At 53.5% G+C, this 18,378-nt stretch overlaps 6 protein-coding genes across 6 annotated transcripts; 4 read left to right on the plus strand and 2 right to left on the minus strand.

The window, feature by feature from the left end:
* Positions 1–106: 106 nt before the first annotated feature.
* CORC01_12286 (TFIIE alpha subunit) lies at positions 107–1,451 on the plus strand (the record flags this gene model as incomplete). The annotated part of the gene is made up of 3 exons (XM_022623907.1): positions 107–213; positions 265–360; positions 428–1,451. 3 exons carry the CDS (start codon positions 107–109, stop codon positions 1,449–1,451), a joined length of 1,227 nt encoding a protein of 408 aa, XP_022469594.1.
* Positions 1,452–2,351: 900 nt separating this feature from the next.
* CORC01_12287 (uncharacterized protein) lies at positions 2,352–4,261 on the plus strand (the record flags this gene model as incomplete). Its single annotated transcript, XM_022623908.1, has 3 exons — positions 2,352–3,204; positions 3,272–3,451; positions 3,504–4,261. The coding sequence occupies 3 exons, from the start codon at positions 2,352–2,354 to the stop codon at positions 4,259–4,261; spliced, it is 1,791 nt and encodes a 596-aa protein (XP_022469595.1).
* A 1,043-nt stretch (positions 4,262–5,304) lies between these two features.
* CORC01_12288 (MAPEG family protein) lies at positions 5,305–6,066 on the plus strand (the record flags this gene model as incomplete). Its single annotated transcript, XM_022623909.1, has 4 exons — positions 5,305–5,339; positions 5,433–5,590; positions 5,718–5,892; positions 5,982–6,066. 4 exons carry the CDS (start codon positions 5,305–5,307, stop codon positions 6,064–6,066), a joined length of 453 nt encoding a protein of 150 aa, XP_022469596.1.
* A 352-nt stretch (positions 6,067–6,418) lies between these two features.
* CORC01_12289 (zinc carboxypeptidase) lies at positions 6,419–8,106 on the minus strand (the record flags this gene model as incomplete). The annotated part of the gene is made up of 2 exons (XM_022623910.1): positions 6,419–7,453; positions 7,513–8,106. 2 exons carry the CDS (start codon positions 8,104–8,106, stop codon positions 6,419–6,421), a joined length of 1,629 nt encoding a protein of 542 aa, XP_022469597.1.
* A 2,307-nt stretch (positions 8,107–10,413) lies between these two features.
* On the plus strand, positions 10,414–15,090 carry CORC01_12290 (Sec7 domain-containing protein; the record flags this gene model as incomplete). The annotated part of the gene is made up of 2 exons (XM_022623911.1): positions 10,414–10,999; positions 11,090–15,090. 2 exons carry the CDS (start codon positions 10,414–10,416, stop codon positions 15,088–15,090), a joined length of 4,587 nt encoding a protein of 1,528 aa, XP_022469598.1.
* A 686-nt stretch (positions 15,091–15,776) lies between these two features.
* On the minus strand, positions 15,777–17,761 carry CORC01_12291 (SRP72 RNA-binding domain-containing protein; the record flags this gene model as incomplete). Its single annotated transcript, XM_022623912.1, has 2 exons — positions 15,777–16,962; positions 17,019–17,761. The coding sequence occupies 2 exons, from the start codon at positions 17,759–17,761 to the stop codon at positions 15,777–15,779; spliced, it is 1,929 nt and encodes a 642-aa protein (XP_022469599.1).
* Positions 17,762–18,378: the final 617 nt, after the last annotated feature.

Raw genomic sequence — 18,378 nt, forward strand, 5'->3', positions numbered from 1 at the left:
ACTTCCTGAGCTAGCAAAGCAAACGTCCTCTCGGTCTCACCACACTTCAAGACAAGCCATCATCACTCGATAATTTCTCGACGTCATTGGATATTCATTCAACAAAATGGCGCAGCCCTTGGATCTCGCAAAGACTCTCGTCAAGTCTGTCATGCGCGCCTTCTACGAAACGCGCTTCATTTTGATCATCGATGCCTTGATCATTCACTCTGCGTGCGTCCCCCGTTCTTGCTTTACATTGCGCCATTTTCTCATTTGTGACAGTCTCCGAGACGATGACTTGGCGTATTTAATGGCAACGAACACAAAAGATCTCCACAAGGCATGTGGGAAGCTAAGAGAAGACCGCTTTCTAGCTGTGTAAGCCTTGCGACCGAACCCCTTCCTCCGTCAGCACTTCTAGAAACTGACAATGACGACCATTCAGGTATACAAGACTGGAGTATCGAGAAGATCCTAAGAATCCCGAGGCGAAGCCCCGTCCCGTCAACCGAACATATTACTACATAGACTACCGCCAAACCATTGACGCCATCAAGTGGCGTGTGTACACAGTCGACAAGCAGATCCAGGGCACCACGGTGCCAGCCAGCGAACGCAAGGAATATTTTTGTGGACGATGCAAATCAGAATGGACGCAGATGGAGGTTCTCGACAACGTTGGCCCTACTGGCTTTGTCTGTCACCGGTGCAATGGCCCGCTGACGCACGATCTCGAGCGCAATTCAACGGGCCACGAGCAGTCGACACGACTAAACAACCAATTCAAATTCATCACCGAATTGCTACCGCGCATAGACGAGATGATCGTTCCAGACAACACCTTTGATATCGCGATTAGTAAAGCCTTGCCAGTTGTCCGCGACGCCAGTTATCAGAGCGTTACTACCATCCCTGTTTCGTCATTGCAGCCAACATCCGTCAAGGGCCTCGACAACGTTGGGCCCAAGTCTATGTCGGTTAGCATCTCTACTGCGGACGGACCTTCAGAGGCCGAAAAGGCAGCAGAGAAGGCCCGCAAAGAGAAAGTCGCACAGCAAAATGCGCTTCCTTCGTGGATGTCCAACAGTACAGTTACGGGCGAATCCTTCTCGGCCGAAGCCAATCCAATGCCCGCCACCAAAGTTGAGGAAGTGGACGACAAGGGGGCTGTGTCAAAGTCGACAGACAATCCAGAGCATGCAGAACTGGATGACTATTTTGCTCGACTTAAGGCCGAGCAAGAGGCTGAGGCAGCGCGGGCCATGGAGGAGGAGGAAGATGATGACGATGATGAGGAAGAAGACGCCTTCGAGGATGTCACACCGAGCATAGCAACCCCTGCCCCGGCTATCAAAGCTGAGCCCTCGCCGGAGTCGGAAGGAAGAGCAATGAAGAAGGTCAAGGTGGAAGCACCAGCGGACGGGGACGACGGCGAGAGCGACGAAGACATGGAGTTCGAGGATGTCTAGAGGTGCGACGAAGACTTTAAAGTATCAGATATATCATGACGAAGAGGAAACTTCGGAGAGACACCGCAATATTAAGGAGGCACTGTCTCAGGGTGTGGCCGGATTTAGTGGTGTTGCTCCTGGCCCCTTGCCAAGTTCTCTTCTCAAGCCGGCGAAAGCATCCCGTGGTTGTAAGGAAAGGGGACACACGGGAAATGTATCGAGTGCCCGGGAATAGCGAACATAAACGGGGTGTCTTTACATAGGCCCGAAAGACGTAGTCAATTCAGATATATTTTTTGAGAAGACAATTGTTGCTGGAAGTCCGCGACACGCTACACAAGATGATTCTACTGGAATAGCACAAATGTCGATAAAGCTCAACTAGATCTAACTCCTTTTCCAAAATAAAACAAAATCGTAAAAAAAAAATAACAACCTTACACTATGACATGCATTTTAAGAAAGTACATTGCAACCATTGAGTACCAAGCTGTCTTCCGCGACGAAGTATCGTCTAGGTGTATTATATCCTAGCGTTGGAATCAATGCCTCGACCTGAGACGATGATGTCAGCGCCTTGAGTCGAGCGAATACAGTCGCATCTGCCTTTACCTAACTTAACTTCAACTCACTGACGCGGTCTACTCCAGTCCCACCAACCCCGCGATAAGTCTCAGTCGCATTTTAAGTGCATGCCGAATCCACTAGCCTTTTCGGCAGGAGAACCATTTCGCGACATACCGATTCTCTGTGAGGAAGCATTTCCATCTACACTTCGCTACCAACATCGCACGAACGGCCTGGCTCCGACGACTTATAATGTACTCATGTTACCCATAATCGTACAAAAGCTTGGTCCCTTCGCACCGTCACATTCATTGTTGGCAGCGACTCACACGCCACCTCCATTCACAGGCCATGACATGTCTCGACCTTCCAACGATCTACCTCCTCCCCACTCACCTAGAGGCGAATCAACGACATGAGCTTGAGGTAAAGATTCCGAGACTCACATACGACATCCGCGAGGCCGAGATTATTGTCGGAAACATCTTCAAGCGAGAGAGAGCACTTTTCGAACTGAGACGCAAGAAGATACTGTCGGAACCGGTGGATGCAGCAGAAGCCGCAGGTGCGCATCTCACAACGTGTCGCAAGCGCAGAAGGGCGTCTTCCGGAAGCGACAGCGACTCTACAGTGTACACCGAAGATGGAGAGAGGTTCGGTTCAGGTACTGCGCAAGTCGCTGGGAACTCGTCAGCTTCAGAGAAGCCCGGCAACGTGGCCACTGTCAAAGTCGTGAAACTGGGGTGGCTGCAAGATTCGCTTGCGCAATGCAGGATGCTCCCGCTGCAAGATTACTTACTCTACGAAGGCATCAAGAAGGACCCAGGCCGCACACCCGTCACCAATAGGGGAAGTGACATATTGTCCCGCGCTGCAACCGATGGCGCAAAGGGCAGTGTGTTGCCCCAGAAGAACAGGGCGCAATCCCCTTCCGAGATACACCGATCAGTGCCCTCGTTGACCAGACAGACAACATCGGAACATGACTCGACTCTTGGGCTGCCACCTGTGCCTCATTATCTCAGAACAACATATGCTTGTCAGCGATCTACTCCAGCCGATCATCCGAACGCTGCGTTCGTTCATGGACTGAAGAAGATCAGGACTATAAGAAAATTCGCAGGTGATCAAATAGGAGTGAGAGCGTACTCAACTTCGATAGCCACGATATCGGCATATCCTCACGAGATAGCCAACCCGCAAGGTGAGCGGCTGTTTTTGGTTCGGATGGGGTTTGATCAAGGCATGGTATTTGTTGACGTCGCAAATAGAAGTTTCGAGGCTACCTGGCTGCGGCGCTAAGATCGCCGAGCTGTGGCACGAGTGGAAAAAAGCCGGCAGGCTTCGTGAGTTGGATGAAGGTCAGGCGAATCCGAAGCTTTCTGCCATACAGATATTTTACGATATTTGGGGAGTTGGCGACGCTACGGCTCGTGATTTTTACAGTCGAGGTTTGTGTTGCTGCTTCAAGGTCAGAAATATCCTGCTGACTAGCGCATGCAGGATGGCGAGACCTGGACGATGTCGTCGAACACGGCTGGGGCAGTCTTAGTCGTGTGCAGCAGATTGGCGTGAAGTACTATGACGAGTTCAAGCTTAAGATACCTCGAATCGAAGTCCAATCCATCGCCGACACGATCCTGGCTCACGCCCGCACAATCCACCCGAATTTCCAGCTGGTCCTTGTTGGCGGCTACCGGCGTGGCAAGCAAGGTAGCGGGGATGTCGATGTGGTGATGAGCCATCCCGACGAGCCTGCTACCTTGAACTTTGTCGACAAGTTAGTCGTGAGCCTGGAAAAGACTGGGCATATAACGCACACGCTCGTGTTGAGTAAGCACAACAGCGAGCGGGGCCAGCGGCCTGTCAGCTGGAACGGTAACGAGTTTACGGGAGGTGGCTTCGATACGCTCGACAAAGCGCTTGTGGTTTGGCAGGAACCGGAGGCGATTAGGCAAGAAGCACGAGAGAGGCCGCATCGACGTGTGGACATCATAATCAGTCCTTGGAAGACGGTCGGATGCGCCATCCTAGGCTGGAGCGGAGAGACAACTTTCCAACGAGACTTGCGCCGATACTGCAAGAGACAGAAGAGCTACAAGTTTGACAGTAGCGGGATCCGGAGCCGGCTCGATGGCAGCTGGGTTGACCTGGAGAGCGGCGACCTCGGGCAGGCCCCCGACATGTTGACAGCCGAAAGGAGGGTATTCCAGGGCCTGGGCCTCGACTGGGTTCCTCCAGAGGAAAGGTGTACCGGCTGAGTGCTATCCGTACAGGCCTGAGAAACGAACCAAGTCCCCGGTCGACCCGACACTATGGAACCTCACCTACTGTCACCGGCGCCTTCGGAGGTGGCGGCAGATTGCCTGCCTTCTTGGCGAGCTCGTGGTCCACGACTGGGTATCCAGATAGGGCCACATCGTCGAGCCAGAATCCTGGGAGGGGAGATCGCATGGCGGAGCGGGGATTAAAATGGCGTGCTCTTTCCCGTCAAGATCTTATTGGGAGAGAAGCGCTGCCAATTCTATCTATCAGCATCTTATATTCAGACAACCGCGCAGGATTGGACCTAATCAGGTAGCGTTGTGGGAATGACTTCACACGACACGTTTGTCATTGTTGAACATCTCCAAGGCGGCGCAAGAATTCCATGAGTTGCGACGGGATTAAACACGCCTCTCCCTCGAGCAGTCAATTACTAAACTAAGGCCAAAGTCCACCTCAAAGTCCGCAGAACAGACGTCAAAAACGCCCCGCTCACATGTCTTCAGACAGTTCAGACAGATGGTGATTGGTCAATCCGTGACATCATCGGCAATCGGGCACAGAATCTGACCGTGACCCCTGGGATGCCCCGAAATTCCTATTCTCTTCTCTGCAAGGGGCCTGTCGCAACCATGCTATGTATCCGGAGTAGGTTTGTACATATCTGTATACATAGTAGGAAAATACAGGGAGCATTGGGCCACGGCACACCGCACCGAAGACATGGGCAGGCCGCAGCTGAGTCGCGAATAGTACCAATGTAGAGGGCGGAGCGGAGACCAGTTCCTGGAGAAAGCCCGGACCAAAACGTCTGGCGTCTCGAGCAGCACGACCCCCCAGCAAGGCCACGCTCATTACGTAGCTGAGCAGATTAATTATAAAGAAAGACCTTGGTCATTGCGTTACCTTTCTCTCTATGCACCAGGTCGCATCCGCAAACACACTTTCCGATCAATTGCATGGACACCGGGATCAATAATCCGGCAACTCCTTTTTGATCATCCATCCCTCAGTTCGACCATTTTCACCAAACGCCATCATGCCTCTCACTCTCCAGGTCCCCGATGAGTATGGGTAAGTGTCGCTGGCCCTCCCCAGGCCGGGCAAACGAATCCAATGGCTACCTACCTTACCTTGACTAACCAATCCACTCTCTCCTGGAAACAGCTTTGTCCTCCTCGTCGCCGCCTCAACCTTCTTCATCAACACAACCCACGTCCTCCTGACGAGCAAGTACCGCAAGGCCAGCGGCCTCGTCTACCCGGCCCCCTACGCCTCCAACGAGCAAGCTGACAAGGATCCGAAGGCGTACCAGTTCAACTGCGGTAAGTCTTCATCTTTTTCTTTCTCCTTCCTTCCTGTCGAAGCAAGATGTGCAGCTCGCTTGCTCTGAAAGTAGAGAAAAAGGGGAAAAAAAAAGAGAAAACGCTAACGCCACCCTGTGATGTATAGCACAACGCGCTCACGCCAACTTCACCGAGAACCAGCCGTCATTCCTAGGCGCTCTGTTGATCTCCGGCCTCCGTTTCCCCGTCGCCAGCGCCGTTCTCGGTGCCGGCTGGACCCTCTCCCGCATCCTCTACGCATTCGGCTACACAAGCGGCGCTGGCCCGAAGGGCCGGACTCGGTGCGTTGCACAACCTCTGCTTTTTTCCCCCCCTTTTTTAAAACAAGGCCATCTCATGTAAGACGTGTTGCTAACATATGCATTCCTAGTGGTTCCATTGGCTCTTTCCTCTTCGACACTGCTCTCAAGTTCACTTCTACCTACACCGCTATTGCCATGATCATGGACTGGTAAAGAGCTCAATAGCTTGGTACGCTGTCAATAGGACATGATCCAATCTGTTGCTTTACTGGCTAGCCACTGTAAACCCAAACAAACAAAAAATACCAGGGAAAGACGATGGCCACATCCCAGAATTATGTCCCAGTGAACCGACCAATTGCTTGATAACCGCTGCGTACAACCATGACTTATACCTGAACAAATTTCCACCGTCGCCATAACTCCATGTCGCACACCCTGGTTGCTATGTCCCGCCACCGATGGCTCTTGCTGTCGACGTGTTCGTCTATCTGTTCTTCCCGTAGAGAGGAGCCGAACAGATGAGCCTGGGAGGTAAAATCTCTAATTTCATACGGTGCGCCGCCTACCTGCGTTTTCTAAGCCGTCGAAGTTCCAAGCTGCGATCCGACTCATCTGATGTGTGTGTCAAGGCTCCCACGGACTTCTCAATTCCGTTGTTGCCGAGTAGATAGTCCCCAAAGTACTTCATCGCACTGAATATCTCTTCGCCGACGGGGATGATGTTCTCCCTGGGAAGGAGAAAGCCGTAGCTGCCCGTGTCCCTCAGCTTGATCTGGTAGCTGTAGTGCGCATGTAATTCGTGGTAAAACCAGTCAATGGCCGATCCACCACCTGTCTCGAGACGCTTGACGCCAGGTTCAGAGCCTCGTCCCGCGACTGCTCCTTCGCACGCCGATGTTACCGAGTATAACTCTCCTTTAGAGAGACGAATGGCCTTGGCAAGCCCAGCTGCGAGCTCTTCGAGGTTCTCAACGTTGGGTGGGTCCACGTCGCAGGAGTACGCAAAGGGGAATAGGATCTGTTGGGAGTAGGAGTGCAGGTCGATGAGACCAATAAACTCGGTATCCTGCAGAGACGCGTTTCTCGCCCAGGTAGCCACAGCTCTAGCTTCGGCTGCCTGCCATGGCTGTTTCCCGCCATAACTCTCAGAGCAAGGGTCATTTTCGGAGTAGTCGCCCCATTCATAGCCAAAGGCGTGGTCGAGGTCGAAGCCGTGGCACCACGACATGCCCGTCTCCTGCCGTGACTTGCGCCACAGTCGGTCTGTAGTCCAGGTATATTCAATGCCGTCGGGATTGACTGCTGGGATGAAGACAAAATCGAAATGCTCCAGCAGCTTGGTGATCATGGGCTCCCTGCCGAAGGCCGTAATGAAGGACCAAGCGACATAGTTGGCAGTCGTCGTGGAAATCCACTCCCGTGCATGCATTCCTCCTGTTACAACGACGGTCTTCCTCCTTTCGGTACCTGGTGCCCGTGTCTTCATGCCAACCTTGAGACCAAGGATGTCTCGTTGTTCAGAAGATTGTCCGATGGTGATGACTTCGGTGATGGCCGGGAACATGGCTTCGGTCAATCGCATCCATTGGATGATCGTCTAGACTGCATCAGCTCGAGCTCCGCTGAACTTGCATGGATGTAAGGTCGGTCACATACGTCAAGCCTCTGGTAATCTTGGAAAAAGTAGTTCTCGTTCCCGCTTTGCGCATGCTTGAGGTTTGCGCGACCGCCGGGAATGCGGTGGACCTGAGCTGAGGAATCCACAGCCGGATAACTGTCGTAGACGGCCGAAGATACATCTGTGATCAAAGTCGAGTAAGCTGAATTCAGAGAGTCGGGCAGAAGCCCTAGCAGCGATCGGATGTTGTCTCGACGAATCCGAACATCGACAAATTCGTGGTTGAAGGCCCATATGTCTAGAAAGGTACGAGCGGCTGCGGCGGCGAACGCGGTCTCTTCTTCCGAGGTGGTCAAGTTGAAGCGCAAGACAACCTCGTTGACGTGATCGTCCCGCAGGCTTGTTCGGACGTGGGATGTCAGGTGGCTGGCTTTGGCAGGATGGGGGCCAAAAACAAATTCAACGACGCCGTTTCGAAATCTTTTCAGGAAAGGGAAGAGGTCAGACTTGGTCGGCACGGCGGTGGAGGCTTCGTGGCGGTATTCGGGGTACGAATCGAAACGAGCAGCGGAGGCGGCGGGGACGAGCACGGCGACGCTGGCTAGTGAAGACAAGACAAGTTGAGGCCGCATGGCGACAAGGACAGCTGATGGCGATGGATGACTGGCGATTGTTGAGGTCAAGTAGACCCGGCGTTAGGTACTCTCAGGTGTGGGCGAGACGACCGAGGGTCAATTGCGATGATGGGGATGTTGTAGCGAGGGGTCGCGACACGCTCGAGGTCCCAGAGGATTGAGCGACGTTCGGGAAGATCAAATTGAGCGATAAGGAATGGAACAGCACGGTCGACCTAGCCTCACCTTGAGGTTGGCAGGGAACAGGCTCAGGCAGCCGCTTACTTCTGGGTTGGGTTTGGCCGTCGCAACAGGATCCTTGTCGGTGACGGGATTACTCTACAAGTCATTGCCCACCCCTCTGGAAGCCAAGAAATATGGCTGAGGTGGTCTGTACTTGCCAACTCTTGTTTCCTTCAGCATTGTAAGTGCTATTACTATCGCAGGGCACTCGCAGAGGTGTTCACAAGACCCAATGCGTTCCATTGGATGTGGTATGTGAAGGACGCTGTGAGAGAAGTGATGACTGGGGCAGGTACCCGAGGAAGCACGCCTGGAAACGGATACATTTGACGAGGCACCTTAGGTAGGGCTAGGTGTCCGTGGCTCAGGGGGACCGGCACTCCATCAGGGTAGGTAATCAAACCTGGAAGTTGCAGTCGTCCCATGGCTTGCTTAAGAAGAACACTCTATGCCCCGGCTTCATGGGGTGCCCGGACCGTAGCTCAGCCAGCGTATTTTCATTTCAGACTGGTCGTGTTTGCCCTTGCGCTTCATCTCAACATGGCCCTTTACTCACCAAATTGGCAGTCTGAGGATCGCCGGGTCTGATCTTGCTATTTCCCCTTTCCCTCATTCTTCGCGACCTTCTTATTCTTTTGTGGGTGCCTGCTTATTCCCTGTCGTCCAACTCTCAATGCATACAATTGTGCCTACTGCCCAAAGTAACCGGAGCCAGACGCACAAGCCAAGTTTCCCAAGTGCTGACCTAAGTGCAAATAGGTACAGAGGCAAAGAGGGAAACCAAGTCCCGGGCTTGCCCAAGTTAAGCCTGAACAAGGTAAGGTATGGTAGCATGCGTAGGTATCTTGCCGTCCTAAGGTAACTTACCTTAGGCACGTAGGTTCGTTATCACGTTGCCTAGGTGCCTAGGTCCATGGGAACTCTCAGCCCAAACGACCACTGCTAGGTACCTCAGACGTGTACGAATACTGCAAGCCACCTCAGCCTGGGACTGGCCCATCCCATGGACTGTTGCTGCGGCTCAACTGCATCAGTCCCAGACCAAGAATGCTTGCTATCTATTAGGTAGTCGCAAACTCGCGGCCAGAGTATATGCAATTTAGCCCGGTGCTTTTCTCTCTCTAGCTTCCTGGCCTTTATCGCTGTCCATCAAATGCCCGTCCGTGGTGCCCAAGCATCAAGTCCAGTCCTGTTCCGTATTGAAAACTGTCGTGTGTTGTGTGTGTCTCTGCTTTCTGTTGTCAGTATCCTTATTCTTGTCAGACCCCTTCTTTTTCCCTCCCCCCCCTTCCCTCCACTCCGGTTTAAGACCAGGACGCCGCTACGACAGCGCATGCAAACGCCAATGCCAATTGGGTTGTGTGTGTTTTTTTTTTTTGTTTTTTTTTTTGAACTTTTGATCTATTCTCTCTTCATCTTTCCTTCTTTCTGCGTCCAAATGCTCGTGCATCTATCAGCCTCTACTACTGGATACGTACGTTCGTTTGGCTGACCTGCAATCTTTCTTGACGCTTCACTTTGACTCCCTCGCCTCGTGCTCACATCTCGGAACTCTTCTCCACGTCTCTCGAGTCCGCCCCTCCCCCCAACACACACACCCCCTGCTGTACTTGGCCTCCCCTAGGTACCTTACCTCATCTTGCCCTGCGCGGCTATGCCAACGGAGGAGACGCCTACCTACCATATCCAACGACCGAGGACCCCTACCCTCTACCCGGTCGTACTCTTTCTTGCGTTGCAATGCGCTTAGCCTAACATAACACCCCTGCCGCACCTCACCTTAACTCACTTCGCCCCGTCTCGCCTGGGCTTGCCGGACCTGACCTCACCTAGACATTGCTTACCCAGTCTCCCTACCATCCAATTCTCCTGCTATTGTGTCGTCCTTCTACCTCGCATTCCCCCTCTTTCTGACTTGCCAATGTCTCTCGCCTCCATACTCAACAATTCTACCTTGTGCTGATGGCTTAGCGTCCGGATCGCACGGCATTGCACCGCAGCACCTAGACTCAACTTCGACCGCGGTCGTCATCCTCCCACTTCTGTCGATATATCCCTGGCAAACCATGACCCATCGCCGTCATGCCTTTTCTACGCCGTCGCGGCAACATGGTCAGCGAGACCGATATGAGGCGCCATACCATTCTTGAGACCGAAACTGCACCCCAGCTACCGCCGCTTCCCCAGCATTTCCCTCCTCAGCGGCCTCAATCCCACCATCAACAACAAGACCAGCTGCCGCCGCCGCCGCCGTCACCCTCCCGACCCCAATCACAGCAGCACAAGAAGCAAAAACTCGACGACCAGCCGAAAGCAATACCCGAACTCAAGCTGCCATTCCTACCGCCGCCGCCGCTGTCGCAGCTGGAACAGGGGCAGGAACAGGAACAGGAACATCAAGGGGAACAACCGCGACTATCCGTGTCTATTTCGATTCAGGAGCCTCTGCCCACGTCTTTGGCCGTACCTGGGCCATCCGACGCCGACAATGGCGCTCTCAGCCAGCGAAACCCTGACGACCAAGAGACGCGACCAGATACTCCTCCCATTCAAGAAGAAACACCGAAACACCGACGTTTCTCCATATTGAGGTTTCGCAATGCATCCGACTCGCAACTGTCTGTCAGGGCTAAACAACAGGCCGAGAAGCCCCCTCCTATACCTCGCCGTACGTTATTACTAACAGCCCCTTCAAACGGCTCTCACTCGAGCAAGGCCCGGTTCTTGTCAAGATCGCCCTGCTAATTAATTGCACTAGCCCCTGAGATTATCACGACTGCTCCTACCGCCGACTTTCAGGTTCCCCAGAAGAAGCAATCACGCATGCGACTCGCGGACCGCTTTCGACGTTCGGGCGAAATACCAAGACACAGCGAGGATGGCGGCGGCAGGGCCATGACGTGGAAATCGTCAAGAAGAAAGACGGGTTTGGATGAAATGGAATCAAGAAACCGACCAACCCTCGTGACGTTCGAAGAGCCCGACCGCCCAGCATCGTCGAGAGCGCCAACCAATGGAGAGCATCACGACGTCCCTAATCTATCTCTTCCCAGCAATCGAGCCTCAGAATCGTCACGGTCCGACGTTAGCTCAGGGGAACATTTGTATGTTACAAATGCCACAGGCAACTCGCCCCCGGTGCCTTCAGGATCCAACTTCTTTCGCCTACCTCGAAGGAAACCCAAGACTGCAGCGCCAATGTTCGACTTATCACATTTACCACAGAAGGGCAAACCTTCAATTGGGACTGACAACCCTGCCACTTCATCTTCATCTCTCGGCGGACCCCAGCCGACCGCTATTTCTACTTCTAGAGAGGGCACCCCGCGTCCTCAGCAAGGCTCGCGGCCGCAGTCGAGTCACAGTATGCGGGCCAATTCCGTAGCGTCCTCTGCGCATGAGCAATCAGCGAAGCCAAGTGCTTCACCCGCCACCGCTCTATTTAAACCAGGATCGACGAATTCGGGACAATCTTCCCCTACGCGTGCCCGCTTACAGCGCCGTGGCAGGTCTTCAACCTTGAGTTCTCTTGGAAGAGAATCGACAGATGGCCATCTAGATCCAGGAAATGGGCGAGCGTCGACATCGGTTGGTCGAAAAAGCTTTGGTGATTTGTTTGGGCTAAATCGACTGCGCCAGAACTCTGACCTCGGCCAGGGACGGCAAGGCAGCTTAACACCAGCAACACCTGGATCCAATACTTCGAAGAACAATTCTTTGCAGATTGCGCGAGAAGCCATTCCTCTACCCGACAGGCTTGAGGACGAAACTCCCGTCAAATACCTCGCTCGGATCGAGGAGATATTAAGTCGCGGAGTTATTGCCAGTGCGTTGTCTAAGGGAAGTGATCCATTCTCGATAGCAGTTTTGCGCAGCTACATGCGCCGCTTCAGCTTCTTTGAGTATCCAATGGATATGGCCATCCGAAAGCTACTCATGGAGGCTGAGCTACCAAAGGAGACACAGCAGATAGACAGATGTCTGCAAGCCTTTGCGAACCGTTACCACGAATGCAACCCCGGCATTTATGCCTCTCCAGATCAGGCGTATTTCGTCGCATTCTCTCTACTAATTTTACACACTGATGTTTTCAACAAAAACAACAAGCACAAAATGCAGCAACCCGATTACTTAAAGAACACCAAGGGAGAGGGTGTTTCAGATTCGGTCTTGAGCTGTTTCTACGACAACATTACGTATACCCCTTTCATTCATGTCGAGGACGACTTGGACCTCAACAGCGATCGACTCTTGGCAAACAGGGCCAAGCGGAAGACGATTTTCCCGGGAGGCACACCGGAAGCTACTGCCAGGCGGTCAAACCGAGAGCCTCTCGATCCTTACACACTTATAATAGACGGCAAGCTGGATATCTTGCGACCGAGCCTCAAGGATGTCATGGAACTCGAGGACCATTATAATTATTTAGGGACGGCAAAAGATCTCAACGTAAAGGAGCTTCAGAGGACGTTCTTTAGAACAGGCGTGTTGCAGATCGTGTCGGCCAGGTCTCGACCCGATGCCTTCCGTGACGACAAGGGCTCCAGCAACCCGGCTGAGGCGGCGCAGGGCGTTGTGGATATCAAGATCACCAAGGTCGGGCTCTTGTGGCGCAAAGATGTCAAGAAGAAGAAGACGAGGTCACCGTGGCAGGAATGGGGAGCCATTCTCACGGGCGCTCAACTCTACTTCTTCCGTAACACCACTTGGATTAAAAACTTGATGCATCAGTACGAGTCTCATGTCAAGCAGGGGTTCGATGGTGAGCCAATCACTTTCAAACCACCTCTTCCGGAATTCAAACCAGACGGGTATCTGCCGACTAAGGAGGCCGTTGCCCTCGTCGATTCTACCTACAAGAAGCATAAGAATGCCTTCAAATACGCTCAGCCCAGCGGCTATGTGGAGGAAGTTCTTCTGGCCGATAATGAGGAGGAGATGAATGATTGGCTAGCGAAGCTGAACTACGCGGCTGCCTTCACGACGTCAGGTGTTCGTATGAGGGGCGTCGTGGGAGGCAATTATGAGGGCCAAAGTCGGCGCGGCATTAGGAGACTCGGCAGCTCAGCCTCTGCCCAGGTCATTCAGACTCCAACTGGCGATGTTAGCATTGTTCGAGGCAAGATTGATCACAAAGAGGCCGAATCCATTCACGCGCAACGGCGGCAGACTATGATGGACGCAGTTGCCAAAGCCGATGAAGAAATTGCTCTGAAGGAGCAAGAATTAGAAGGGCACTTAAGGAACGCCCGGCACCTTCAGATCTTGTCGCCCATCCAAGGCAAAACCAGAGATCAGATCCTATCAGCTGCAGCTCACATGGACGTCAAGATCAAATGGACTCGCATGGACATGTGGAAATCAATGTGCCATCGCGATGTTTTATTGAAGGACCTGGCCGAGGAACAGAGTCTTCGGGGTCTGACACCTACCACAACTCCAAACGGCCGGGAGCCCCGTGAGACATCACCTTCTTCTAGAGAAAGACCCTCCATTCCTGATGCTGTCTCGTCAAATAGCGTGGGACGGAGGCGCAGGCGGTCATCTGCTGCAGTCTCTACAAACCAGCCGTTGAGAACGCCGCAGGCAGAGCCCGACTCTCCTGTTACTGAAGCTTATCAAACACCGCCGACCAGTGCTACTTTTAGCCCGCACAAATATCAAAACTCTTGGGACTCCAAGCTTTCCAAGTCGACGGAGCATGCACAGCGTCAGAGACCCGGTTCCAGTTCCAGTCAGTCATCTGGCGAGCCGACTTTTTACAGCCCGCAACAACATTCAACGCAGAAGAAGGGCAACACCGCTGAGCAGCCTGCAGACAACGACCGACATGACGACGTTGATGCAAATGAGCGGGCGCTACTACAGCAAGCCGGCCTGCTCGAGTCAGGTTCTCGCGGACGAATTCCCCCGCCGGAACGGAAGCGCACGGGGTCATTCTCTGAGCCAGGAGATGCCTCGGAGTCTCGAGATACGCCAGGCTCAATCGATAAGCAGGACAAGACCAAGATCCGACGAAGCCTTCAACGCACACTCAGAGAAAGTGCTGGCCATCTTTCACACCATCGCAGCAGGAAAGGCAAAGATGTCATTTCCAGTGGCGGTGCGGACGAAACAAGCCGCGAGGACGTGCTCACCAGGGGCTCCGGTAGTTTTGTCGTACATGGAAAGAAGGCGTCCGTCATCAACTTTGGCTCTGAGCTACAGCAACTAACTCCGGAGGAGCGCATGAGGCAGCGAAAGCAGGACGAACCCGCATCTCCCGTCAGTATCGCGGAAGACTATCACGATGCGTTGAATAGTTCGCTGGAACCAAAGGAAAGAAGAGGATCAGCAGCCAGCGCCAGCACTGCCACGGCTAGGAGCTTCCGTGAACTTCACCGCAAGTATTCTTCAGCACACGCGTCCAAAGCACCCATCTTTGGCGGGCGGCTTTCGGTGCCATCCGATGGCGAGAGTGAGGCAGCAGTCAGTTTTTCCGAGGGACGAAGGACACCACTTCCTCCAATTGAGAATGAGTCCGGGGACGAAGCAGAGAACGAGATTGCTGCAGACAGTCCGCATGTTGCCAGCCCGCGGCCCACAACTAGCCCGCAGCTGATTATAAGTCCACAGCCCATATCTGCTGCGCTGGCAACTCCACTAGCAACCCCATCTGAGCCTACGACGCCTCTGGAAGCGCAAGTGGACGAGGAGGGCGAGAGGGGTGCTGAGATGCAGCGACTGCCTAGCCCACCTGTGCAAGCAGTCAAAGCCTAGGTCTCCAAGATGCGCCGGAATCTAGGTGAGAGACAAATTTTCGAAAACGGCAACTTTTCATGTCGAAAAATACCATGCCGACATCATAAGGTAGAACTGTTGACCTCGGAGATGCAGATCTGGAGATGCGTCTGGAGAAATGAAGATACCAGCGGGCGAGAAAAGGGTAGCTAGCGTTTGAGAGAGTGAAAAGCGAGAGGGGCCATACATAGGACAGCATCATCAAGAAGGATTCGCGGAATGGAGATCTGCGCTCCTTGGCTGTCATTCGCAATTATTTTTTTCTGGTGTCAACGACATTCTGAAAGGCGAGGTGTAGTCGATCTATAATGGTAGATGTGTACATATGGATGGCTTCGCGGCTGAGCGGGGAAGGGACTCTGGACTTTGGGCATAGCATTGGGACAACGATTGGGGTGCTAACCAAAAAGAAAGGGCAATGTTCGTACGTACGTGGCAACTTTTGTAGTGTAGAGGGCGTATACAACAAGCAATGTCCCCCCCCCCCCCTTCTCCCAACGTTCATCGTTCAACCACTCCTTTTTGCTTAATCCTGTTCGTGTCGGTCATAACTGTCTATAAAAAGGATCAGGAGAAAAATTTTTTATTTTGGTATCTGCAACCATCGCAGAACAAGCGTGACCGCCAGGGATAGGGATAGGGTAATTAAGGCCTAGCGCAATTCCTCATTTCTTGCCCTTCTTCTTCTTCTTATTCGATGTTGTCGTCGGTGCCTTTTCGACTTTGACAGATCCCGCGCCACCCGCCAACTCCAAAGTCTCTTCCTCCTTGACGAAGCCACCTTGGGTGGCCTCCTGAGCCTTCTTCTTGCCCTTCTTACCCTTGGGCCGGTAGTAGGATCGGTCGCGGAGGGGCAACCAGCGCTCCGGATCCATCCTCTTGCCCTCGACGTAGTCCTTGGGCAGCTTTCTTCTCCTCTTCTTCTTGTTGCCTGTATCGGCGGGCTGGTCAAGTCGGCGCTTCTTGGCCTGGCTGGCCGGAGTCTCGATGGTGGTGACGCCGCCGCTGACTAGCTGGTCGACATTGACGCCTTGGAGGAGGTCGTCGATGTGGGGCAGGCCAGCGAGGTGGGGGGTGACCTTTGCTCTGTCCGACGTGGCGAAGGATGCCACGAGGCCAGCGGCGGCAACTTGATCCGCGCTGGGCTTTTGGCAGAGCTTCTCAAACGCAGCGCCGGCGGCAGCTAGGTCGGTGGGTTCAGATGACTTGAGGAGTTCCGAACCGGCGCCGCGTAGGAGGGAATCGACGTGGCGGCCGTCGCGCTTCTCCCAGAATGACGATGCCTTTGCCAACTCCGATCTTATGCTGCCGTGACGGCCCTGCTGTCTGTAAAGAGAGACAGTCAAGGCGACCAGTCCCGGAGAAAAGCGCAGTTCTGATGGGCCCTGTTTCTCCAGGTTCTGCAAGAAGCGCTCAAGGATGGATAGCGCGGCACCGGGGTTGTTTGCTGCGAGGTAGAGCTGTGTTATTGTGAGGAGTAGGCCGACATCCGTGGGGCGCTTCTCGATCAAGGTGAGAACCTCTTTCACATCAACTGTTTTGGAACGACGGAGGGCATAGGCCGTGGCATTGATGGCTGAAAGGCTGTTGGTGTCGACAGACACCGTTGGCGAGGCCTCCGCAAGTGCTTTTGACGACTTCTCGTACACACCGTCAAATTTTTGAGCTTGCAGGCCAAGAACGTACTTGTTCCGCTCCAACTGGCTTTCTTGGTACTTGAATAGTTTCGCCTGTTTGCTAAGGGTTGCTGAGGTGTCGAACTTGCGCTGAGCAAGATACGGGTTGTCCACCTCAGTCGTGAGAGCCGATATGTTATTCAGCGCAATCAGTCGAGACTCGGCATCCGAATCACTGCGCGACATGGATCAGCAAGAACTCCCTTGTTAAAGAATTCGAGGTCAACGTACTCTGAAATGGATAGGCGCTTCTGGATCGCGAGAGCTTCCTCGGCCTTGCCTAATCTAGTGTAGACATATACCTGCTGGACCATGATGGGAGTCATCTCGGCTTTCTTGTCATCCTCGGAGAGCTCTTCGGATTCGTCGCAGAGCCGCAGGGCTGTCTGGAGCAGTTCCGTAGCCTTGGACAGCTCGCCGCGAGCAATCATGCCACAGGCAATGTTGTAGGCAAGCTCAAAGGTGTCGGCGTCTTCGACAGTCGGAATGGGTGAGTCATCGCCTTCGAGGTTGTTGGGAAACTTCCAATCCAGCTGAGCGGCGGAAGCCAACTGATTGATCTTGAGATCGCTCTCCTCTCCTTGTTGGTCCTCCATCAGACTGCTGTAGGCCTCGAGCGCCTCCTTGAAATCTTCGGCGCGGTAGGCCACCTGGGCGACAAGATGGCGGAAACTCCGCTGGGGCTTGGAGTTGGCAACCTCGCGAGCCTCTCTCAGCTTACCCATCTTGTAAAGCGCATAGGCCTTTTCCAAAAGGCTGGCGTCCTCGAGTTTGGCGCCGCCATCGGCAATCGCACGGAGGGCGTCGTCGAAGCGGTCGAGCTTAAGGAGGGCAACAACGCGGGTACGTTGGGCAACGATGTTCGTCTTGGAGGCTTTCAAAGAAGCATTAGCGGCCTTGAGGACTTCTTCGTGGTCTTCAATGGAAGCTGCATGCAGCAGGGCGCTGAGGTTGGCAGCAGGATCCGAAGACATCGTGAGGTGAGGGGCCGGCGGCGAGGAAAGTGTAATGATGGCCTTTAGTAGGGATGGTGCTGCATGTTCTGCCCCTCGGTTGTGGGTGCAGTCGGCAGTTGAATAGCGGGAAAACTCAGACGACTACCAACGATGAAGTTGACGTGTTCGGCCGTCGTCCCAGGCTTCGTCGTGTGAGCACGTTGCGAAGGACGATGTGAAGGTGCAGACACGCTTGGGCCCATATGAGGTGGATGGGGAATTGACATCGATGTGGATGGTGGGGCAGAGCCAGTGACGTTCAGCGCTGTCATCTCATGTGTTCCACTTGTAGCCTTTCACACAGATTACGTGCATTAATACTCGAAGGCTACTTTGGGGTTGGGAGTGCCCTGAAATGTAGCAATCTTTGTTTTATTTTTATTTTACTCTATGCTTGATTTCCATTTTTCTCTCCCCCAGCGGCACTGACAGACTAATTCCCTTCCGAAAACCGAGATCTCTCAATGCGAGGTTCACTCGAGTGGAGCAATCAAGTAGGTATGGCAAGTTTTAAGGGTTGGCGGATGTCGCACGACTTTGCCATCTCTGGTTCATGCCTACCCCCTGATGTATGCTGCTGCTTCGAGTCGAGGGCA

The sequence above is a fragment of the Colletotrichum orchidophilum genome (assembly GCF_001831195.1).
Source record: "Colletotrichum orchidophilum strain IMI 309357 chromosome Unknown Scaffold_148.1, whole genome shotgun sequence".
NCBI classification, from domain to species: Eukaryota; Fungi; Ascomycota; class Sordariomycetes; order Glomerellales; family Glomerellaceae; genus Colletotrichum; species Colletotrichum orchidophilum.